The 25,247-nt window shown below is 35.8% G+C and overlaps 1 protein-coding gene and 1 non-coding gene across 2 annotated transcripts; one reads left to right on the forward strand and one right to left on the reverse strand.

Annotated features, from left to right (window-relative positions):
- Window positions 1-382: 382 nt before the first annotated feature.
- LOC110634411 (TPR repeat-containing thioredoxin TTL1) lies at window positions 383-4,449 on the reverse strand. Its single transcript, XM_058138602.1, has 7 exons — window positions 3,100-4,449; window positions 2,788-2,983; window positions 2,517-2,686; window positions 1,865-2,198; window positions 1,568-1,772; window positions 1,349-1,449; window positions 383-769 (listed from the first exon to the last, which is right to left on the reverse strand). Exons 1-7 carry the CDS (start codon window positions 4,074-4,076, stop codon window positions 617-619), a joined length of 2,136 nt encoding a protein of 711 aa, XP_057994585.1. The 5' UTR covers window positions 4,077-4,449; the 3' UTR covers window positions 383-616.
- Window positions 4,450-23,320: 18,871 nt separating this feature from the next.
- Window positions 23,321-23,427, forward strand: LOC131175119 (small nucleolar RNA R71). The gene has a single exon (XR_009145280.1). It is a non-coding gene; the product is annotated as a small nucleolar RNA R71 (small nucleolar RNA).
- The last annotated feature ends 1,820 nt before the right edge of the window (window positions 23,428-25,247 follow it).

The following is a 25,247-nucleotide window of genomic DNA, read 5'->3' on the forward strand; positions in this document are numbered from 1 at the left end:
TAAAATTTTCAAAATAGCTTGAATATGAACTCCCAAACTCCGGAATCACCTTTTTATCATTATCAATTTCTAATCGAATTTAATTACTTGTCATTTTGAAGATTTGCTTATTTTAATTTGTCACAAATTTAGTTGAATCATTATATTGTTGAATAGATTATTTATTTTGCATATATAGATTTCACACTTCAATATCTATCAATTTATTGATTTAATTTCAAAAATAGTTCAAATTAGTTAATTTTTATATAAAAAATTCGATCATTAACACAACTCCTCGTGGGAACGATATTTTTTCTATATTACTTGTACGACCCGTGCAGGGCCACATCAGTAGGGTAGGGAGAGATTAAAGAACTGCATCAACAGCCATTAAGCATCCTATCCAAAGAAAAAAAAAAAAAACTAAATTATCATCAAGAAACACAAAACAACTCTCCAATTTGTTTAATCTATGGTGCAGCCAATATGATTCCTTCTGTAACCCTTTTCTGCTTTATGTGTGTTGCTGCTTTCTTTCCCATATCAATGTTGTTATGTTGGGGCTCTCTTTTATCTATGTTTCCATATGCCTATGCACAAATTTCATGTTTACACTTCGGGCTAATTATCTTCTTCAACTGCTGTACAATTTAACTGATTTTTCCAGTAATTCGCAGTTGTTGCCTGGAATTTCTTTCACCCTTAATCCGTTCTTATATATCTTGAAGGATGGAAGAGACGTTACGCTCTCTGACTTTGCTAAGTCGGGGTGGTCTTCTACCTCCACCTGAAATCATTAGTATGATAACACATTAGAATTGTGAAGTCTTAAATTTAAATTTCAATGGGACAATAAAAAATAACAAACAATTATTAATGCATTCATTAAACTCTGATATTTCCCTTTTTAACTTAGGTGGGTCAAGAAATTCCCTTTGCTCCACCGAAATGTCAATGCAACAACAGTGATTACTGATATGCAAATGATTATTAGCAGAGCATAAATCAAGAAAGATGAACTTAGGAAAGATATAGGGAAGATAAAAGGCCATAATTAACGGTTAATTGCCATATTCCTTATAAAAGTATATTGCTTTTTACCATAAAATACCCTTTTGACTATGATTAATTAATTATCATATTGTATGCCTTTTGCATAATTATCTAGAGGGAAAGGTTTCAAAATGGTTTTTAACAGTTTGAAAGTAGTACATTTGGCCGGTGTGATTGGACTACCCAAAATTTTTATATGGGAATGTTAGTCTCTAACAAAATGTCATTAATGGCAGATTAGGCATTTTAATCTTTTTTAATTTTCGACAGGATTTATAACTTATGTAATGCTTGCAGTTGCTGATAAACAAACCTTAAGAAAGTTGACAGATGGGAATCTCTTGCAGACTTGCTCCATTAGCTCCAACACTTGCTTATGATTCTCTTTGTTGCAAAAAAGCACCACTGACATTCCTGTCAAATGTCAATTACGCATTAAAAAATGGTTGATTTTTTTTCCCTCTTCAAATAAAAGGTTAAAAACTCTCTGAATCCATAACACGGTAGCAGATGCATAAATTACTAGACTTACCAGGAGACGTTACGAAGTATCTAAAACGTTCATTGCTGGAAATGAACACCAAATTAGAACCAAATTTCATGCCCTTGGTGTCTTCACCGCGTTGCTTCTTCAGTTGAATCTTGGCCTCAAACAAGGCCCTGCCCACCTCCTCATCTGCTGGACTTTCCCTTATCAACGTCTCATAATCTTGAATTGAAGCTTCCCATCTTTCCAGCTATTACATCAAATAATAGACGAACCAAATCAACGTATGGTCCCAAAAAAAATAAAAAAACACGCTACCTTCTTAATACAATAAAAGTTTACCTTGGCATTGCAATGAGCCCTTCTTAACCTGGCCTTGCAGTAATTAGGCTGAATCCTAAGAGCTGCAGTGCAGTCTTCCACGGCCTTTTCAAATTGGTTAAGCTTGGATCGACAAGCTGCTCGGTTGCATAGTAAAATTGAGTTATCAGGGTCATATTGTAGTCCTTCACTATATGCAGCGCAGGCCTCAGAAAATTTTGATGCATTGTATAGCAGGTTCCCACTCAATCTTGCAGATGCTACAGCTCTAGCAGTTTTTAATACTGTGCTGACCTCCCTGTTACTTGGATCAAGTTGAGCTGCTTGCTGAGCTGCTGCTATGGCATCTTCAAACCTATCAACCAATAAATGATGATTATAATTTCAGCAACAAAGAGTTTATGAATATCAAAATTTTCTTATCATTAAAATTTTAATTAACTTTACTTTCTCATTTGATTTTTAATCTCATAAGGTTCTAGATTGCATCAACCTGCATTTCACAAGCACATCTAGAATGAAGGAAAAGGTGCATAAGAACAACATTTTTCTTTGTCAATGTACCTGTAGAAATTCGGGGAATTAAAGTTTTCTAATGATTACATAAGGCATAGAATTCCACATCTGCATATCAGAGCCAATTACCAAAGGAAACAAAATTGTTTTCACCAACCTGCCTGCAGCCATATAAACCTGCGCCCCAATTAAGAAATGAGAGGTGCCAGCCAGGCCAAAGCACTTAGTACAAGAGTCAAAGCTAAAATTCGGTGCCCTCCGGTAGGCTCTGTAGGCCTCTTCATGTCTGTGCAGTCTCAACAAGGCCTCGGCTTGCATAGCATATACCTAAAAGTAATGATAGTCAGCCTCATTAAGCTTGAAGATTCAAGTATCTACAAAAAGCATAGGCATAAATTTATTAAAAAAAAAAAAAAAGAAAAGCTAACCCGTGGAGATGAATCTGCTCCGGAGGAAATTGCACAGTCGGTCTCCTTTACCAGAGTATTCCATTCTTTTAAATTTCGAGCTTGGATGCATCTGTTCAGGTGCTTTTGCAAGGCCTGAACTTGAGCAATGTCTTCTGAGTCAGCAGAGTTGCCTGATTGTTCGTAGTGATGCAATGCTTTCTCCGCTTCTCCTATTCTGCATTAAAAAATAAAAAAAAATAAATAAATAAAAAAGAAGCAGAATTAACTCGGAAGACGATAATCTATTTACAATAGCATATATAATTAATTCTCTTCACGTTTATAAAGTACCTGATATATAGTGTCGCCAAACGGCGATGTGCTCTTTGATAGGAAGGATCAAGCCTAATAGCTTCTTTGCACTCGGCGACAGCTTCTATAAGACGGCCTAAGCCTATCAAAGCAGCACTTCTATTGCTCCGATATGTTGCCTTACTCGAATCGAGAGCAATTGCTCGATCATAAAAAGCTAAGGCCTCTTCACATCTTCCCTGCTTGTACTTCTCATTACCTATATTCTTCAAAACCTCGGGATCCATTTTACTTGTCAGGCTTTGGCATTGTCGAAACTCGCCGCTAGACTGCCGCACAATGTTCCCCATAACACCATTTCCACCAAGTTTGCCATAACTATGTCTAGTTCTGGGAGTGGAGCTTGCTTCTTGAAAATTCCTATGAGGGAAATCTGCAGTCTTTGTAGTGGCGTTAGGACTATTGTTACCTGCAATATTCCCATTTCCCAGCAGCCTCAAGTTACCCAAGTCGCCTGATAGCATCACATTGCTCGAAGTAGCTCGAACCAGGGTTCTGCTATCTTTGGATTGTTGATTATTAGTCGAGACGATCATGCTAAGCTCTCTGGAGTCACTTATGGATTTTCTCCTTAGCTTTGCCGCATTGGTCTGTGACAATTTTATTTGGCCCGAACTCGAGGATGATGTTGAGTTTCTTGCAGCATCGGTGGATTTTCTACCTTCACTCTTCTGACGTGAAGATGAGGTTCTTGGAGCAATCAAACTATTCCTCGTGGTAAGTTTTTGGCCTAATTCTGGCAATTGTTTAACCAGATTGGAGGCAAGAATGGCAGCTTCAGATTTGCTTCTCTGCCTCTTGGAAATATGGACAGCAGGATTTTCCTTGAAGATATTGTTGCTGCTCTCTACAGGCAATGAATAAACAGATGTTTTCCGTTGCCAGAAGCTCCGGCGATGGAAAATCCCTGCCATTAGGCCACAACCCAGTTGGTGCTCCATGGGATAATTAGCCATTTCTGCCTTTTTTTTTTTTACTCCAAATCTCTATTGATTATTGAGATGGAGCTTTATAAAACAGAGGAATGAACTATTTGATACAAACCCCAAAAAAAATGTTAAAAGAATAGTATTACTGTAAGCATGATGCAAGTACAAGCAGAAAAACCAGAATTCAATGAAGGAAAAAAATTTTAAAAAAAATTTGCTAACACAAACTATTGAAGCAATGTGAGAGGAAATTGTAAAATAGGGGGAGAATTAATAATCAATGGCTTGAACATGAAGGGTTCAATGCAATAAGGCAACCTTACACAAGGTGTATTGTATATATAAAGTCACAAGCTCATAGAGTGGCTTCCAAGAAACTGACTCTCTTTTTGAGCGATGAGATAAGAGTTAGGGGTCAGGACATAAAAAGGAGAAATTTTTGTGCATAAATAAGGGAACATTCTGTTCATAAAAATACGTATCTATACTGTAAAAAATGGCCACATGTTACAACACAAGTAATGTTTCAAATGTGTCCAAGAAATGGTGAATTGGACTAATACAATTTTTATGAACATTCTATTCATAAAAATACATATCGATACTGTTAAAAATGGCCACATGCTACAACACAAATCAAAAAGAGCAGGGTTCCATTCAAAATTTGCAACTTAAATACTTATGAATATTTAGAAGGCCTCTCTACGCAATCTCATGGTCCCATGCATGTTCAAAGGAACATTAAGGTTGCTGCATTTATCATGAAATTATCATGCCCAATATTATATCTTAAACAAATATATGATTTCCTTATTATATAAATGACGAGTGGCTTCCATCATAGCCCTCCTTCTCTTTACTTTTTATTCTTGAAATTCTTCAGATTTTAATTTTTGGGCAGATTATCCAAATGGAAGGCCTTATTTTTCAGTCTCCCACTAATTAAATATTGGTGATATATTTTAGATGAGATAAAATTAGAAAAATATTATTAATTCAATATTTTTCTTACTTGAATTTGACTGCATTATTTATAGTTAATTAACTTGTATTAAGTGTTATTTGGCCTGATTTAATTTAGTGATAAAAATATTTCACCCATATATATAATAGATTCAGGTTTAAATTTTGTCTCTATTAATTTCTTTATTAAAAAAAATTATTTAAAATTTTTTTTTTTAAGTTGTAAAGTTAAAGTTGAACAGAGCTAATTATATAAAAAGAAAATAAAGGTGCATTAGGTGTCGGTTATAATAAATGATTGGAAACTTTATTTATAGATATAACAAGTTTTAATTAAATTTAATAGTTGTTTTTTTAAAGCAAAAACAAATAAATTATAGACCAATCAGATTAACTGATTTAGTTTAACTATAATGTAATTTTGATCAATTTAAATTTAATTTTAAATTAAACTGATTTCATTTTAATATTATTTTAATTTCAAACCAGACTATCTTATCAGGTCTACATCACCAGCTGTGATTGTTGGTCTTTGAACCAGATTTTTTCTGTTTCCCGTTAAATTAGCTTCTCTTTTTTGGCCTTTTTAGCACTTTTAATTTTGCCTTGGTCGCAGTTATAGGTTGTCGTTTTATGTGATAGCAGTAGGCGTGCAAAGTTTTAATTATGGAAAATGAGTCTCTCAGACCAACCAATCGAAGCACTCGGTGCCTGCTAATATAAGATCTAATTATTGAAACTTGATCTAATTATTGAAACTTACTACATATTTAAAAAATTAACGTTTTTCCCTTATTTATTTTTATATATTTAAAATTGAAAATTATTTATTAATTATATTTATTAATAATATTTATTTAAAATTAAATAATATATATATTTTATATATACATATGATGTATATATATTAATTCTCATAATTATTTAAAATTTATTTTTTATATTATAAAAAAATAATTTTTTTTTAAAAAAAATATTATTTTTTAATACTTTCAATATCTAATAATTAATCGAATTAGACTATCAGTGAACCCTTCCAAAAGGAACAAGAGAGGTCCAAGTTTCATTAAAACCCGTGAAAATTTTATGTTCTAGACATTGAGTTTACAAAATTTCATGGTGGAAGGAGTTCACAAAATTAAATTATAATCCATTATAGCCACGGATGCTGGCATTGAATGTCATCTTATGGTATGATTTCAACCATGTGATTCAGGATTTTTTTATACTAATAATCGTTTAAAAAGGTCAACTAAATTACAAAATCTTAAACATCTAATGATTATGCTAGCTGGTTAATCCCCTTCGTGAAGGATTTCATAGGATATTAAAAGCATGTTAGGTTCATCATCAAAATAAAATGAGAATATGTAGAAATCTAATTCTAATTTTGTTTTTCAAATATTTAAATAAATTTGATGATAATTAAAAAAATGTCATTTTTAGTCAAATTTAAGTTTAATATCATAAAAAGTTTGAATCAATTTGTGTATCAAACAAGAAAATATAATTTATTTCAAGAATTACGATACATCCATTTTAGAAGCTAAGATTAATAAATAAAAGAAAATTTACAATTTGATCTTTCAATTTTCCCTTATATTATACTTTAGTATTTAAATTTTAAAAAATTATTTATTTATTTTTTAAATTTTATACTATATTATATTTTGGTCTCTGAATATTAAAAAATTAATTATTTAATTTCTTTAATTTTAGTATATATAACAATTTAATCATTATAATTTTGATGTTTATATCAATTATATCCATTAATAAAAGAATTAAGTTATTCTATATTTTAGAATTATAGGTATTAAAGCGTGATATAGTATAAAATTTAAGAATTAAATAATTAATTTTTAAAAATTTAAAGAGTAAATATAATATGGTATAAAATTTAATAATTAAATAATTAATTTTTTAAATTTTAAGATTTAAAATATAATATAAGATAAAATTTAGGAATCAAATTATAGATTTTCCTTGAATAAAACCCAACTGCTAGTCTAACCATGCTCTTGCATTCTTTTTACTTGCCGACGAAAAGAGAAATTTCTCCGATTCTCTCATATTTTATTATTTTATGTTTTTAGAAGCTGGAGGCAGCTGGAGACTGAGTGAGAACGCGGTATGCAACACAAAGTGAGAGCGGCAGATTCTACAAAATCCCAACATCAAATTTAGCCGGCCTCCCCAAAATCTTATAAGAAAAGATAGTCAAAGTTTACAACTGAAAAGGGGTGAAAAGACTACTGTATATATAGATCATGCATGATTCTTCTGCCTCTCTGTCTCTAGCAATAAAGCTTCAAGTTTTGAGCAGAAAGCAGACAAATTAATTGCTTTCCAAATGCCAGTAGCACAGATTAGACGCTACACAAGTATTAGACCTTCTCAACAAAAATGGGGTGCCATCATGCCATTTAGACCACTTCTAGTGGTTCCTAGATCATCCACGTTTGCTAAATATTATTTATTATTTAATTTTAAGTAATTATATGAAAATGTGAAAAAAATATTTTTTTAAAAAGAGAGCTTCTTTTAGTTGTCCGAGGAGCTTCTAGCACGTTGACAAACTTAAAAAAAAGAAGAAAGGATTGGGATGGAAGGTTGAAAGAGTAGGGACTGAGGAAAGTTGTAGCCGGTGAGAGGAAGACTTACTGCATTGGGAAAGGCTTGGAATTTAAGCCTTAAAGAGAGGAAGAAGGGAAGGAAAGGAAAGGAAAGGATGCGTAGAGGGAGCGAAAAGCAGCGCACGAGCATTTTACGCAAAGGAAAACCTGTGGTCACGTGATCCAACGAAAGTCCAAGCTGGCTTCTCAATTAAGCATATCTCAGTGGTTTTGGTTCACCTCGGGATCAGTCTCTCAACAAGACATTCTGGTTCTGGGTAATATGTTGCTCGCTTCGCTTTCCTCCATGCACATCACCTCATTAATTAAATATTCATCATCGCATTCTTAAAACCTGTTTCAGTTAAAAAAGAAATTACAAAACAATCTTTAATGATTCACAACAAGGATAGCTCAAATGCACAATACCATAAGCAAAAAATTCACTGCCAAGGCCTTAAAAGGATGATCCCAACTAACCTAAAGTTCACAGCCTCATGGTTAGCACTTGGCACATGCAGTACAATGTGATTTCTGTGCACAGGCTTCTGTACCCTATTAAAATTATAGGGTATTAATTCTTAAGCCTAGCCTTCTTTCCTTGATTTTATAATCAAGAAGAAAATCAGAGTTCTTTAGCGTAAAACTGTGACAAGTACATGTTCACCAAGAGATTAATTAGGCATTGGACTAAACTCTTCTCATCCCATAAATCTTGCCTACTTCTCAGTTCTCATATATAATGGGATTCTGAACTACAATTTCCAAGCACGAATTTTTGTAAATATTTTATAGTATTATAAATTAAATATGTATATTTTTAGCATATTCAAAATAATTTAAAATATATAATTTCCCTTTATTTTCTCAACCAAACAAAAAAAAAATATTTTTTAATCAATATTTTCCAATAGATAAATTATTCTTCTCAAAACAAACTTGTCGCAAGGGATTTTGCGGTCGCCTGAACGAACCCTCATCGAAGTGGAAAAGAATGAAGAATCGCCACCTTAGTTTTGAGGGAAACTAAAGAAAACCATTTGTGAAGATAAATTGAAATAAAACCACTTCAAAACAGAGATTCTAAGTTCGGGGTCTGTAAACGGGTGGGGAGGGGAAAGTGTTAGGCACCCCACCTCGTCCCTTAATAAGGGTAAGTAGATTTAACTTCGTATTTTTATAAATTAGTTAGGAGGGCTTGAATGGTAATGTTAATCCTTTTAACAAAAAGGAATATTTAATTTTTCACTAAGTTTGGATTACCCAGATACATAAATAAATGAGATAACCTTAGTGAGTTACTGTTGTATATCAGTTTTGTTTGAAGGGTTATTTTATTAGAATTCAATTTTTGGAATTGGATGAGAACTCTCCTCCAATCTCTTTTGAATATTTATTTAAATTTTAGATTGAAAACCGGATAAGAACTCTCCTCCGATCTCTTTTAATATTTATTTGAAATTTAGATTGAGAACCGGATAAGAACTCTCCTCCGATCTCTTTTAATATTTATTAAAATTTGTAAGCTTGAGAAACGGATAAGAACTCTACTCCGATCTCTTTAATATTTATTAAAATTTTTAAGCTTGAGAAACGGATAAGAACTCTCCTCCAATCTCTTTAAAATTTTTAAGCTTGAGAACCGGATAAAAACTCTCTTCCGATCTCTTTTAAATATTTGCTGAAATTCTGGTTGAGGATCGGATAAAGACTCCTTTCTGATCTCTTCTATTTAAACGGCAGTAAGATAAGGGTCTTTCCGATCTCTCTAAATTTTACCTCTCGAGAGGACCTAAGGCTAAGGGTTCTGACGTTCAAAGTTGTCAGGGGGTCTGCACAAGACCTCTTTAACTTATTGGTACCTTAGGACTGGGCAGGGGATGCCGAACCGAATCCTCCGACCTTCCTATATGGTCGCCTTACCAGCATTTTTGGTAGCCGATCTATTCCATTTAGTTATCCAAGGTTTGATTTTACTCTGTCTTATGACGTCTTACCCCATGACCTACTGAGTCATTCTAGTGACTCAGCTTTACCATTTTCCAGGCTTATTATTCAGACCTTTCATTATTTCAAAAGGACTCTTAAGTTGCCGTTACCTACATCTCATCCAACTACCTATGTATCGCTTGGAACTAGATGACTTACGCTCAGAAATAATAAAGATTAACAAAGGTATCGATACGGAAATAAACTAGAGCACAACCTTTCTCTGTATCTTTCTAGCGTGATATGAACTTAAAGAAAATAACATACATAAAGAAAGAAGAATGGAAATGCGTAAAACAAGAACTAAACTTAATAAAATGGCAATATGAATACTGACCTGTAAGGAGTCGATTCTAGTGAACTAACCGAGAATCACAAAACGCAATAAGATTGCAAGTTGATAGCCGAGAGACTAAGGTTCGCCTTGGAACAAAGAGTGCTTCACTAAATGCAATCGAGTCAGAATTATACCCGAGTTTAAATGAGATTGAGCATGGGCGATGGAAGTGAAAATAAAGATAACAAGGAACTGAAAAATGTGAACGCCATGGGATGATGAACGAGCTGAAAATGGAAAGTTTCAGTGTTCAAAATCTTTTAAGAAAATACTTCAGAAAACTGGTTCCAAAAGTTCTTCTTATGAAAGCAGAATAACGATCTAAATTAAATTTCAGAGTTCTTCCGCTATAGTAGCTTCCTCCTTTTTTGTCCGTCCCTCCCTTTGAACAGTTTTCATGCAGGTATTTATAGGAACCGGGTGCTCCCCATGAAGGGTCAGGATCTATTTTGAGGGAGATGGAGGGTCAGGATTTCGAAGGACATGATCTGAGGCTCAGGAATTAAAGAGGATCAGAACGGACGGCTGAGATCCTCTTTAGAATATTTGTCATTTTCTTCTTCTAATCTGACGGTCCCAAATTCTCTTGTCCGGGGTGATCCGAGGGCTGGGAGTGAAAGGCGCTGATCTTGTCGTTTTCTTCTTCGATCCGAGGGCTCCGAGCTCGTCCTTACAAGTAAGATCAACGGTGGAGATTAGAATGTACAGCGCTGTCCTGACGTACGCATGTCAGAAATGCGGGCGATTCTGGGGCGTGCGGTTGAGATTTTACCTGCAACGCTTTAACTACCTCGGCTCTGATTATGGTGACGGCGGTAGGCGCCTTATTCTTTTTGTTTTCTGCTCTCTCTTCCTTTTCGATCTTCTTAACATGATCCTTTTCCGATCTTTCATACCGGTCTCCCCTCTTCCGATCTCTATTATTCCAATATTTCCTTAACTTAACGGGCCGGTCAAGGCATTAATTCCTCGATTCCCGGCGCCCGCTGCCGCTTAGCAATAAATGCCCGATTTTCCCCTATATATACCCCTGACAGAAGAGACTTTCTTCATTCAATTTTCCTCTCTTCCTTCTTACTTTCCAGTTCTAGCTGCTCCGGCAGAAGTTCCGGCCATGATTGTCGCTGTTGATCCCTTTCCGATGGACCTCTTTATTCCCCGACTGAAAATTTACGACCCCGGTGCTCGAATAATCGTGATAACCTTGTCTGATGATGGTGAGAGAACTGGACCAATTAACCGATCTGGATCGCGGACCTTGATCGTGCCGATCTCGAGTCGTTCGATGATGCGTCCCAACCGCAAGTGCACGGGTCGTACAAGTAGTATAGAAAAATATCGATCCCACGAGGAGTTGTGTTAATGATTGAATTTTCGATATAAAAGTTGACTAAATTGAAGTATTTACGAGATTAAAATGATGAATTAATGGGTAATGGGGTGTGAAATCTAAATGTGCAAAATTAATATTCTATTCAACAATGTATTAATTAAACTAAAATTGCATCAAATAGAAATAAGCAAGTTCAAATATGGCAATATTTAAATTGGCAAATGATTAAATTCGATTAGAAATTAACAATGGTAAAAAGGCGATTCCGGAGTTCGGGATTTCATATTCGAGCTATTTTGGGATTTTAAATTGGTTATCCAATCTTGTGATACTAATGGGTTTTAAGGAGATTAATTCTTAAATCCTTTGAATTCCCTTTCGAGTGAGACAAAGAGTGCCTTAATCAAACTAATCCTACTTTCGTGGAGTTAGAATTAATTAAGACCCATTAAGTTCTTTAATTAATCTATGAATCCTCTTAATCCTTAGCCTATTTCTAGGTCTAAGTTAATTAAGTCCAATTTCCTGATTATCTATCACAAGGCCTTCTCCTTTCGGTGCTTCAACCATGGATTAAGAACATTACTCAATGGGATCCTACATTAAGCATGTCATTAAGCATACAAGAAATGAATAAAACTCATTAAGACCACAAAATATAGATTACCCAATCAAAATCCACAAAATATCTCAAATATTACAACCCTTACTCCAGAATCAAAAGTAAACTACTCACTATCCATAATGCTTACAAGATATGATGAGTTTAAATGGAAATAAAGCTTTAATCTAAGCTAAGAAGTAAGTAATTAAACACTAGAAATGTAGAAAAGTGTAAAGAAAGAAAGAAATCTGCAAATCTTAGTTGAAAATGGTGTGGAAGGTGAAATGACTCCTCAAATTCTGCTTAGCCTCCTCCTTTCTTCCTTTGCTCCTTTTTCTCCCCCTCTAAAATGAGAAAATGGGACTATTTATAGCATTTTTCTGACATGGAGCCCTAAAATAGTATGTTCTAGGAGGAATACATTAAGGGAATCTTCACACTCATTAATGAACTCTTTATGGACTGCATAAGTGGACTGCATAAGTTATGCAGTCCCTTATGCACATTTCGGCTGATTCTGGGTTACTTATGCGAAGCTGCATGACTTGGTGCATAGGTTATGCACAATTTCGTGAATCTGCATAAGGGAGGTGAGAATGTGCATAAGCTGTGCAGTCTCCTTATGCACATTTCGGCTGGTTCTGGAACAGTGTTCTTCCTCCTTATGCAGAACTGCATAGCTTATGCGGCAAGTTATGCACAGTTTGGTCAATGCATATTTCAGCTTGAAAACTTGTTTTTTGGCATCTTTTTGCTGTAGAAGACACTCCTCAATGGCAAAATTCTCTTTAGTCCTTCAAAAACACCATTTTTCCTACAAAACAAAGTAAAAATTACAAATTAGTGCAAAATTGACAACTATGGAAAACTAACTAATTAACTAATGAAATTAGCTAAAAAAATGACTAATAACCAAATAAAATGATTATGAAATTAGACCTAAATGACTATGCAAAATGTGTGCATCAAATACCCCCAAACTCAAGCTTTTGCTTGTCCTCAAGCAAACTTTAAAATGTGATGCAAAGTTTTTAGGGGTGCCTTATCCAAAGAGTTATGAAAATCACTCATTAAGGTAACTTAACACACCTTTAGCCATACCAACAATCCATATACCCATCCTTCAAAATGCAAAGAATTTAATGCTTATCCAAGCTTTCACCGCTTAGCCATCAAGTCAATTATCATTCAAATCCCCAAACCAACTAATCAAAAGAGAGAGTCATGCTCAAAAGGAATTCTAGGACAATTGATAACCAAAGTATCTCAACATGGAATGATAGAATTGAATGAATAGATGAATAGTTTTCCAATCCCATAGGCAAATTCCCTACTCCTATCTCCACTAATGTAGCAAGTACTATCAAGAGATCAAAGGTCTTTTTAGGGATGTAGTGGGGCCATGGGGTTCAAAATGAGACTAAGAAGAAAGATAGGTAAAAAGGATTCAAAGCATGAGAATATTTTCAATTTTGAAACATAAGGTACACTTTATTATATATATATATATTTTTATATGGGAGAGAAGAATACACAATGAGGATTGTCAAGTGCTAGCATAGTTTACAAAACACATAAAATGGAGGGACATTTTGATACTTTAACTTGTATTTTGTATTTTCTTTTGATGATTGTCCCTAAAATTGCCACCCCCAAACTCATTTCTTTTGATACTTTGGGTGGATTTCTTTCATTTTGAATGGCAATAGTGAAAAGCACATATACTAGCACTTTTACAAGGTGACAAGTATTTCTTCTCCCTTTTATTGTATTTTTTTCTTTTCTTTTCTTTTTCTCTTTTTTTTTATGTACCTAATATTGTAAATAATTATTCTCATGAAAAGGGTTGGAGTGTTTGGTTCATTGGCTAGGTAATAATAAGGGTTTCAAGAAAAATTAGGGGTAAAAAGGCTCAAAGGGGTTTGCAAGGATAAATTTTAGTTAGAAAAGGGCCAAAGGTTTAAAATGAGAAGGTTTAAATCAATGAATGCCTAATCATCTCTCTTTTCAAGTACAAGCTGGTATTTCGCCTTGAAAGGTTTAGAAAATTTGTTCTAGGATTGGTGAGACATCATTTGACTACCTTATATCCAATAATTCCCTCTAAACACTTCCATCTCCAAATGACTAGTTGGGTGGCTTTTTGGCTAAGAAGATATAGGCAAGGGATAGACACTTCAAAACCTTGCACCTTTTAGGAAACTTTCAATCCACAAACCCAACTAAAAGGTGAGTCAAATCACTTTCATAGGCACATTTTCAATACTCAAGGGATTTGGCAAAAGATTTTAATGCATGGTGTATGATTCCTAAAATGAGTAATGCATGAACTAAATGGAGGAAGTCTATTTGTATGAAATTTGTACAATTTCTAAGTGATGTATAATGTGTGTGTAAATGTGTAATGAATATGTATGGATGGATGTATATGTAAAATATTTACAATATATGTAAATGAAATGGGATGAGATGCTCTTATACTCAAAATGTAAAAAATAAAGCTAAAAATCAAAATGTGCACCCCCAAACTCAAAATTGGACATTGTCCTCAATGTCTCAAATAGTAGATATCCAAAACTCAAAGCAAATAATATTGTAAAAATAAGAACAAAAAGAAAGAGTTACCTGGTATGAGAATTCAAGGTAAAGGGATGCATAAGAAGCTGCACAGGTTATGCGGAGTTAAGTGCTGTCCAGAACATGTGCATAGGTAAGGTGCATAAGCCATGCAGTGCTGCATAAGAGGCAATAGATGTGGCATAGGCTATGCAGATGCTTGCATAAGGGAAAGACAACACATGCAGATTCTAAGTAGCGAAAGGGTTGCACAAAGCTATGCAAAGGTTATGCATGAGGAAATTCATAGGCTGCGGTGTATACGTAAACTTGCATGGGAATTGGCAAGGGGAAATGTACAACCAGCAGTAAAAGTATGGAAATATAGACAGAGTATGGGCAAATATGTACAAAAAGGCAATAAGTGCAATAAAAATCAAAGAAGACAAATGTAATAGCTATTCAATAAAACTTCAAAGGAAACAGAATTTAAAAGAAACTAATTCAGAACAAATCAACAAAATCCAAAACAAAGTATAAATGTTTGAACATATTTACAAAGAAAAGGTCCTACAAGATTGAACAAAAGTAAACTAAACACTAATCTATGTCTATTGTTTTTCCTTTGTCCAAGGATGTTGCTAAGGGTAATGGTCGCCATTGTCGAAATGATGGTGCAGAGGAGGTGATGGAGGTGGGGGTGGCATGCCCAGGAAGATCATGAGTTGCTTCACCATTTCCTTCAGTTCTTTCTGTTTGTCCCTGGTTTCCATGACAAGGTCAAACAGTTGCTCATGGCGATCCTTTAGTGTATCAAGACCACTGTCAAGCTTCCTATCCACAAAGTAGATATCATCACTAAGCCTGTCGAGGTAGGTGAATAAGGCTTTAGTGTTGAATGGAGGAGGTGCTGTGGATGAGGTAGGTTCAGCTGTAGGAGGAATGGGCTGAGCAGAGGTAGCTGGAGTGTCCTGAGTAGGCTGAGGGGGTGGGGTAGGGGTAGTAGGGTGCTGTGGGGCTGGTGTGAAAGGTTGGGTTTCTGGTTGTGTAATAGGCTCAGTTTCGGCTGCAGGGTGGCCAGTGTCATCAAAATATGATAAATGGAACCCTGTTTTGGTTAAGTGTGCAGTATCAAAATAGGAAGTGTCCTCAAGTGCTGGGATTGAGTGCTCTGCAGGATTAAAGCCAAAATGTTTGGCTATGACAGTGATGAGTCCACCCAAAACAATGTCACCAATGGATTTGGTGGCAATATGCAGCACATGTTCGCAAAAGAAGTAACCTGGAGACACCTTAACTTTGTGAAATGCACACCATAACATAAAAAGTTCAGATTTGCCCACAGCACCAGAACTAGTCCCTCTGCCCAATATGGTGCTAGCCATCAACCTATGAATAAACCTAAGTGCAGGGTCAAGGATTTGGGATGTTTTGGACCTACCAGCAGAGAAGGTTTGGGGTTGGTTTGTTATGATTCTCCAAAATTGGGCAGATTCGGATGCCCTTATTGGCTACCTCTACTCCAAAGATGTGGTACTCTAAAGTAACCATCAATTGCAAAACCAAAATTGCTATGATATTGATCCACTGAGAGCTCTCTATTTTGCCCCAAGCATCTAAATGTCATAATTGGCTTATGGTCTACATCATGCAAGTTGAGGGTAGCAGAGAATGAAGAAATAAACTCCAAAACTAGAATTGGATAAACTACCTCTTGCTTATGCACAAATTCTGTCCAACCCATACCGTCAAGAAATGCAACTACATTATCAAATAAACCAGAGATTGTAGAGCATCACAGATATATACCTAGTAGGTTGTACCCTTCTATCTTTGAGTCTTTTGAAAGCTTTTTGAATTGTATCGTGAGAGGCCAGGTAGCTTTGATACAAATGGGGTTCTTGCTGTCCTTTTCTTTGGAAGAAGGTGTAGAGGCTGGAGCTTTTGGCTTTTAGGAGGTGGCTCAAAATGGGGTGGGTGGGTCTTTGCATTTGGACAGAGGAGGAGCAGAGGACATGGGTCGCACGGATTTGGATCGGATTTGCGTTTGTATGTTGTTGATGGAGGTGGTGGTGGTGTCGTTTGTGGTGGAGGATTGGAAGGGGATGTATCAAGACAATGGAGTGACTTCAAGAGGAGAGGCGGGCGGGAATGTGGAGGGAATCCATGGTCGATTGGAATAGAGATGGAAATGTAGGGGATTTAGGGTTTCGTGATGAGAGCGATGGAGAAGATGGGAGAGAGATGGCGAGAATGCCGAAAGAAATGGAGGATGAAGAGGCGGTCGTGGGGTTCAAGAGTCGGGAAGTGGAGGAGGTGGGAATGGCCTTTGCTGAAAATGAATTTGAATCGGGTTGTAGGAGATTGCATAAGGAAAAAAAGTGATTTATGCATAAGGTGTGCGTGTTTCAAAAAGGATTTATATTTGAGAAAGTGCTTATGCACAAGTGCATAGGTTATGCATCGCCCTTATGCATGTTTGGTGACTTGAAATGGTGAGGAGCGAAGTCATGCGGAGTGCATAAGCTATGCACTCCTTATGCATCTCTCGGCAAGAATTGTTTTTCGAAACTTGGGTCATGCAGATGTGCATAGGCTATGCACTCGCTTATGCACTCAAGGCAATTTTTGGGATTTTGGAATTTTGGTTATGCGTATGCATAAGCTATGCACATTGCTTATGCAGTCTCGGTAACTTTTGGGGTTTTCTGTTCTGTTATGCAGAGTGCATAGGCTATGCACTCGCTTATGCACTTTTCTTGAATTGATTTTTGGAGATCTTGGTTATGCAGAGGTGCATAGGCTATGCACCTTCCTTATGCATCCTCGGCAAGAATGATTTTTCTAGGTTTTGGTCATGCAGAAGTGCATAGGTTATGCACTCTGCTTATGCAACCTTCGGCAGAATTGGAGCTGTGGAATTTTGGTTATGCAGAAGTGCATAGGCTATGCACATTGCTTATGCAAACTTCGGCAGAGAGAGAAAATGAAGGATTTGAAGTTATGCAATTGTGCATAGGTCATGCACTCACCTTATGCAAGTTTTGACAGATATGAATTTTGACAAAATGAGGTTATGCAGGGTTGCATAAGCTATGCACTCTCCTTATGCACTTGCAATAAAGGTGAAAAATGGCAAGAATTTTGGTCATGCAGGATTGCATAAGCTATGCAGTTGCTTATGCACAAGTTTAACAAGATCAAGAATGCAATAGAACATGGATTGCAAGTGTGAAAGATACCCTGGAATGATGAAATATAATTCTATGAAGCACAAACCATGAGAAATTTTCACCAAAAACACATCAATATATTCAAAATTCATCAAAAGTGCATCACATAAGCATGTAAAAATGGATCCTACATAAAAGACCTTTGAGAGCTATGCCATTTTGACTCAAATTCTGCAAATCAACATTTAGCACATAAAACTCCATAAAAATCTGTATAAAGTTGCATCAAACCACAAATGAGAAATGAAATCTCCAAGATTTGCCAAGAAAATTCAACATTTCTACTTTGAATCCTACAACCCAAAGAAGCTCAAAACTGCAAAAATGACTCACTTACCACCATAATATCATTATAAGCACAAATATTAGAAAATTACCCACCCAACCTCACCAAAAACACATGTAATCTGCTGCAGATTCTATTGTTCTGTTCTGCATAAACCAGATAGCAATTTCAGCAGTTCACCAACCTTTCTCCATTGATATACATCCAACCTCATCAAAAATACAAGTCATTGGCTGCAGACACCCCTTTTTGCTGCAGATTTTATTTTTCCTCTGCATGAACTAGATTGCAGCTCCTGCACAGATTATGCAGCAAAAGCTTATCAGTTCTTTTGAAGGACTAAATTTGTCAAGTTAAGAATTACTTCCCCAATAGTTCTCGTGCGCTTCTTCATTGAATTACATCTACAAGAGACAAAATTTAACAATGTCAAAAATTGAATTTGGGGAGATTTAAGATAAAAACAAAATTAATGAAAATGAAAGTAAATCAACAAAAGCAAAATAAAAGGACTTGGGATGCCTCCCAAGAGGGCTAATTTATAGTCCTTAGCTGGACTTTTCATGAATTTCACTGAAAAGAGGTGAGGGATTGGAGAGCTTGTAACAGCTTGCTCCTAGTATTGGGTCTCCAGTTATGTAATGCTTCAATCTATGCCCATTGACCTTAAAATTCCCAGATTTTTCACTCCAAATTTCTATTGCTCCATAAGGGAAAACCTTAGAAACTCTATATGGACCACCCACCTTGACTTGAGTTTTCCAGGAACAATTTCAATCTTGAGTTGAACAACAAAACTGAATCACCTTCTTTGAATTCCTTTTTCCTCGGATGCTTATCATGCCAAACTTTAGTTCTTTCTTTGTAAATACGGGCACTTTCATAGGCATCCATCCTCAATTCCTCAAGCTCATTAAGTTGTAACAACCTTTTCTCACCAAATTGCTTAAGATCAAAATTCAAGGTCCGAATGGCCCAATATGCTCTATGTTCTAGCTCCATTGTAAATGACAAGACTTACCATACACCAACCTAAAGGGAGTAGTTCCTATAGGTGTTTTGTAGGCATCCTATATGCCCATAAAGCATCATCTAGTTTGATAGACCAATCTTTCCTAGAATTGTTCACTGCTTTCTCCAAAATATGCTTGAGCTCTCATTAGAAATTTCAACTTGTCCTGAAGTTTGAGGATGGTATGGGGTAGCTATCTTGTGCACTACACCATACTTCCTCATTAAGCTCTCAAATTGCTTATTACAAAAATGGGAACCCCATCACTAATTATAGCCCTAGAGCTCCAAATCTGCTCAAGACAAATTTTTCAAAAATTTTACTACCACTCTAGCATCATTAGTTGGAGTTGCAATAGCTTCCACCCACTTTGACACATAGTCAACCCCAACTAAGATGTATCTATTACCATATGAAGGAGGGAATGGCCCCATAAAATCTATTACCAAACATCAAATAATTCCACTTCAAGAATATTATTTAGGGGCATTTGATCTCTTTTTGACAAATTTCCACTCCTTTGACATTTATCACAATCCAACACAAATTTCCTCACATCCTTAAAAAGATTTGGCCAAAAGAAACCAGCTTGCAAAATTTTACTAGCTGTCTTAGAGATGCCAAAATGTCCTCCATAATCAGAAGCATGGCAATGATGCAAAATACTCTGGATTTCCTCTTCAGGAATACATCTTCTAATTAGACCATCACAACATCTCCTAAAGAGTAAAGGATCATCCCATCTATAAAACTTCACTTCATGCAAGAACTTTTTCTTTTGTTGCCATGTCATACCTAGAGGTAATATTCCACAAGATAGATAATTCACAAAATCAGATACCAAGGTAGTTTAGCAACAAGAGAGAAAAGTTGTTCATCCAAGAAAAACTCATCAATATGGATTTCATCCAATTCTTCACCATCCAGTTTCAACCGACTAAGATTGTCAGCAACTACATTTTCAGCTCCTTTCTTATCTCTAATCTCCAAATCAAATTCTTGTAGCATCAGAATCCACCTAATGAGCCTCGGTTTGGCCTCCTTTTTACGGAGCAAATACCTGATGGCTGCATGATCTGAAAATATAACCACCTTTGAGTCAATAATGTAAGGTCTGAACTTTTCCAATGCAAAGACAATTGCCAAAAATTCCTTTTCGCTTGTTGCATAATTTGTTTGAGTCTCATCCAGTGTTCTACTAGCATAATAAATAGCATAAGACTTTTTGTCCTTTCTTTGACCAAGAACAGCCCCAAGTGCATATTTGCTAGCATCACACATAATTTCAAAAGGTAGGCTCCAATCAGGTGGTTGCATGATTGGTGCAGTGATGAGAGCTTGCTTCAACCTGCAAAAGGCATCCAAACACTCTTGGTCAAATTCAAATGGTGTGTCATTACTTAACAAATTAGACAAAGGTTTAGCTATTTTAGAAAAATCCTTAATAAAGCGTCAGAGAACCCGGCGTGTCCTAGGAAACTTCAATTCCCTTGACATTGGTAGGATGAGCAATCTTCTCTATCAATTCAACTTTGGCTTTATCAACCTCTATTCCTCTGTTAGACAACAAATGTCCAATCACTATCCCTTACTTAACTATGAAATGACACTTTTCCCAGTTTAACACAAGGTCAAGATTCGCACATCGCCGCAAAATTTTAGAAAGGTTAGCCAAGCATATATCAAAAGAAGATCCATAAATGTAAAAATCGTCCATAAAAACCTCCATTATGTCTTCAATGAAATCGAGAAGATTGCCATCATGCACCTCTCAAAAGTGGTGGTGCATTACACAACCCAAATGGCATCCTTCTATAAGCAAAGGTTCCATATGGACAAGTAAAAGTGGTTTTCTTGATCATTTGGATGGATAGGGATTTGAAAAAACTCGAATATCCATCTAAATAGCAAAAGTAAGAATGCCTAGCTAGTCTTTCCAACATTTGATCAATGAAGGGAAGTGGAAAATGATCTTTTCTAGTGGCAACATTTAATTTTCTGTAATCTATGCACATTCGCCAACTAGTCACCGTTCTAGTGGGAATTAATTCATTATTTTCATTTTTGACCACTGTCATTCCACCCTTCTTTGGGACAACATGTACTGGGCTTACCCAAGTACTGTCTGAGATGGGATATATGATCCCTGCATCAAGCAACTTCAAAATCTCCTTTTTAACAACTTCTTTCATATTTGGGTTCAACCTCCTTTGATGTTCAATAGATGGTTTACAATTTTCTTCCAAACTGATTCTATGCATGCAAAAATGTGGGCTTATTCCTTTAATGTCATCTATGGTGTATCCCAAAACTTTCCTAAATTTTCTCAACACTCTTAACAACTTATCAGCCTCTAAAGTACTCAAGTTTGCATTTACAATTACTGGATAAGTGTTATTAGTGCCAAGAAATTCATACCTGAGCTGAGAAGGAAGTTGCTTAAGTTCTACCTTAGGTGCATCTTCTTCCTTGAATGATGATTGCTTAAATTCAGCTTTTTCCTTTTGTGTGAGTTGAAAAACTGGAGCGAAATGAATGGTGGACTTCTCTAAGTGTTGTGTATATGCAGCTTCATGAGGGTTGTCATTGTCTATTCCTCCTACATGAAACAAACAATTTTCTATTGGATCTTCTGGTTATTTCTTTCTGAAGTGTTCTTCAACCACTCATCAATAATATCAACTCTCAAGCAAGTATCGCCTTGAATGATGCTTTTTCATAGTGTTATTGATATTGAAAATTAATCGCTTCTTCACCAACTCTAAGAGTAAGCTTTTCTCCTTTCACATCAATCAATGCTCCCGCTGTAGCTAGAAAGGGTCTCCCAAGATAATTGGAATATTAGAATCTTCCTCCATGTCCAAGATGACAAAGTCAACAGTATATAGAACTTTCCAACCTTCAGGGCACATTCTCCAAAATCCCTTCAGATACTTGATTGTTCTCACTACCAATCAAGAGAAATGTGGGTTGGCTTTAGATCTCCCATGTTGAGCTTTTCATAGATAGAAAGGGGCATAAGGCTAACGCTGGCCCCTAAATCACATAGAGCTTTTGTAGAACAAGACTCTCCAATGTGGCATGGAATTGAGAAACTCCTGATCCTTAAGCTTTGGAGGAAGTTTCCTCCGAGGATAGCACTACATTCTTCTCACAAAGCTACGCTTTCATCATCTTCAAGTTTTCTCTTATTTGAGAGAATTTCTTTCAAGAATTTTGCATAAGAGGGCATTTGTGAAAGAGCATCAACAAAAGGCACATTTATGTAAAGTTTCTTCAAAACCTCTAAGAACTTCCCAAATTGCCTATCAAGCTTGGCTTTGTGAAATCTTTGAGGAAAGGGAAGTTGTGGCTTGTAGGGCTCAGGAGGTATATACTTCTCTTCTTTTTCTTCAAATTTCTCCTTACATTTTTCTGCACTCTCTTGTTTTCCACTCTCATCGCCTTTCTCATTTTCTCTTCTCACTGCTTTCACTCTTCTCATCATTTATAACTTTACCACTTCTTAAAGTAATAGCTTGACAATGCTCTCTTGGATTTTCTGGTTGACTTGGAAGCTTTCCAAAAGATTTGGCACTTGAGGAAGATGCTTGTTGTGCAATCTGGTTTTCCAGCATTCTGTTGTGTGTTTGCATTTGTTCCAGCCTTGCTTTCACCTCTCTCATCTCCTCATCATGCTTATTTTGATTGGCAAGAATCTGTTGCAATAAAGCTTCAGTGGTGGAATTTCGTTCTTGCTGTTTTGGTGGGGGGTTCATATTTTTCTGCTGAAAATTGGGCAATGGTTGCCTATTTTGCTGATATGGAACTTGACTTTGCTGTTGTGGTTGAAAATTCTGATTTTGAACTTGATTTTGCTGATTGCCCCATGAAAAATTGGGATGATTCCTCCAATTTGGATTATAAGTTTGAGAATAAGGATTCCCCATTTGCTTGTTTCCATAATTACCAACATATGCCGCTTGTTCTCCATAATCTACTCCACAGCTGGTAGTTTCCTCTGCATAAGCCACTTGTTGTGAACTTCCAGCTGATGATGTTGAACTAACCAACATACTCAAATCTTCCATCTTCTTAGCAAGGACATTTGTAAGTGCATCAAACTTTGCATTAATCATGTTGAATGGATCAAGATCATACATCCCAGCAGCTTGCCTTTTCTGAGTTGGAGCTGGTCCTCTTGGACTACTCCAAAGATGAGTATTCTTTGCAATTTGTCTAATAACTCATAAGCTTCATCTTCATGCTTAATGATGAATTCTCCTCCTGTTTGAGCATCAATAATTCCTCTGATTGCAGGAGTGACATTTGTGTAGAAATTCTGATTTATCATCCATTTTGGAATGGCATGATGTGGGCATAATCTTTCCAATTCCTTCCATCTCATCCATGATTCATAGAGAGTTTCATCTTCTCTTGGTCTGAAAGATGTCATTTGATTCCTCAGCTCTTGAGTTTTTCCAGGTGGAAAATATTGTGCAAGAAATGCATCAGTTAGTTGCTCCCAATTTGTAATGGAGTTGTGAGGTAAAGAATCAAGCCAATCCAATGCTCTATCTTTCAAAGAGAATGGGAATAGCTTCAATCTTGCTGCATCATCAGACACTCCAGGTTGTTTTTGCATGTCGCAAATCATAGCAAACTTCTTCAGGTGTGTGTGTGGATTTTCAGAAGGATGTCCTCCAAATTGAGAGATTTGGATCATTTGAACAACTCAAAAATCAATTTTGTAACATTTCGCATCAATCCTTGGTCTTGCTATGCTCTCTCTCAAGTCATCAAAACGAGGAAAAGCATGATCCATCATACTTCCCCTAGGCACGTTTGCATTAACAACTTCTTCTCCTTGGGCTTCATTTTCATTGTTTTGACCATTTCCAGCATTACCAACACCAATTCTAATTCTTTCATCAGCCATATTTGCTTCAATTTCGGTTTCTCTCTCAGCTTCCTTCCTTTTTCTGGTTTCTTTCTTGTTGGCCTTGCAAAATTTCTCAATTTCAGGATTGAAAAGTAAGGTTGTGTCACTTGAGCTTCTAGCTCTTCTCATAAAAGATTAAAGAAAAAGAACATGAACAAACAAAAACAAAAAGAAAAGAAAACAAAGAAAAAACAAAAAACAACTAAAAAGAAAAAGAATTCAATCATAAACAAACAACTCCCCCCCCCCGGAGCCAAAAACTTCATGCGTCCCAACCGCAAGTGCACGGTCGCATAAGTAGTATAGAAAAATATCGATCCCACGAGGAGTTGTGTTAATGATTGAATTTTCGATATAAAAGTTGACTAAATTGAAGTATTTACGAGATTAAAATGATGAATTAATGGGTAATGGGGTGTGAAATCTAAATGTGCAAAATTAATATTCTATTCAACAATGTATTAATTAAACTAAAATTGCATCAAATAGAAATAAGCAAGTTCAAATATGGCAATATTTAAATTGGCAAATGATTAAATTCGATTAGAAATTAACAATGGTAAAAAGGCGATTCCGGAGTTCGGGATTTCATATTCGAGCTATTTTGGGATTTTAAATTGGTTATCCAATCTTGTGATACTAATGGGTTTTAAGGAGATTAATTCTTAAATCCTTTGAATTCCCTTTCGAGTGAGACAAAGAGTGCCTTAATCAAACTAATCCTACTTTCGTGGAGTTAGAATTAATTAAGACCCATTAAGTTCTTTAATTAATCTATGAATCCTCTTAATCCTTAGCCTATTTCTAGGTCTAAGTTAATTAAGTCCAATTTCCTGATTATCTATCACAAGGCCTTCTCCTTTCGGTGCTTCAACCATGGATTAAGAACATTACTCAATGGGATCCTACATTAAGCATGTCATTAAGCATACAAGAAATGAATAAAACTCATTAAGACCACAAAATATAGATTACCCAATCAAAATCCACAAAATATCTCAAATATTACAACCCTTACTCCAGAATCAAAAGTAAACTACTCACTATCCATAATGCTTACAAGATATGATGAGTTTAAATGGAAATAAAGCTTTAATCTAAGCTAAGAAGTAAGTAATTAAACACTAGAAATGTAGAAAAGTGTAAAGAAAGAAAGAAATCTGCAAATCTTAGTTGAAAATGGTGTGGAAGGTGAAATGACTCCTCAAATTCTGCTTAGCCTCCTCCTTTCTTCCTTTGCTCCTTTTTCTCCCCCTCTAAAATGAGAAAATGGGACTATTTATAGCATTTTTCTGACATGGAGCCCTAAAATAGTATGTTCTAGGAGGAATACATTAAGGGAATCTTCT

This window comes from Hevea brasiliensis, chromosome 16, assembly GCF_030052815.1.
Source record: "Hevea brasiliensis isolate MT/VB/25A 57/8 chromosome 16, ASM3005281v1, whole genome shotgun sequence".
Taxonomy (NCBI): Eukaryota; Viridiplantae; Streptophyta; class Magnoliopsida; order Malpighiales; family Euphorbiaceae; genus Hevea; species Hevea brasiliensis.

Coding starts and splice junctions, on each gene's coding strand:
- LOC110634411 (XM_058138602.1), bottom strand. CDS start 4,076: ATGGCTAATTATCCCATGGAGCACCAACTGGGTTGTGGCCTAATGGCA. Junction 2,984..3,099: donor TTGGCGACACTATATATCAG/GTACTTTATAAA, acceptor TTTTTAATGCAG/AATAGGAGAAGCGGAGAAAG. Junction 2,687..2,787: donor GAGCAGATTCATCTCCACGG/GTTAGCTTTTCT, acceptor CATTACTTTTAG/GTATATGCTATGCAAGCCGA.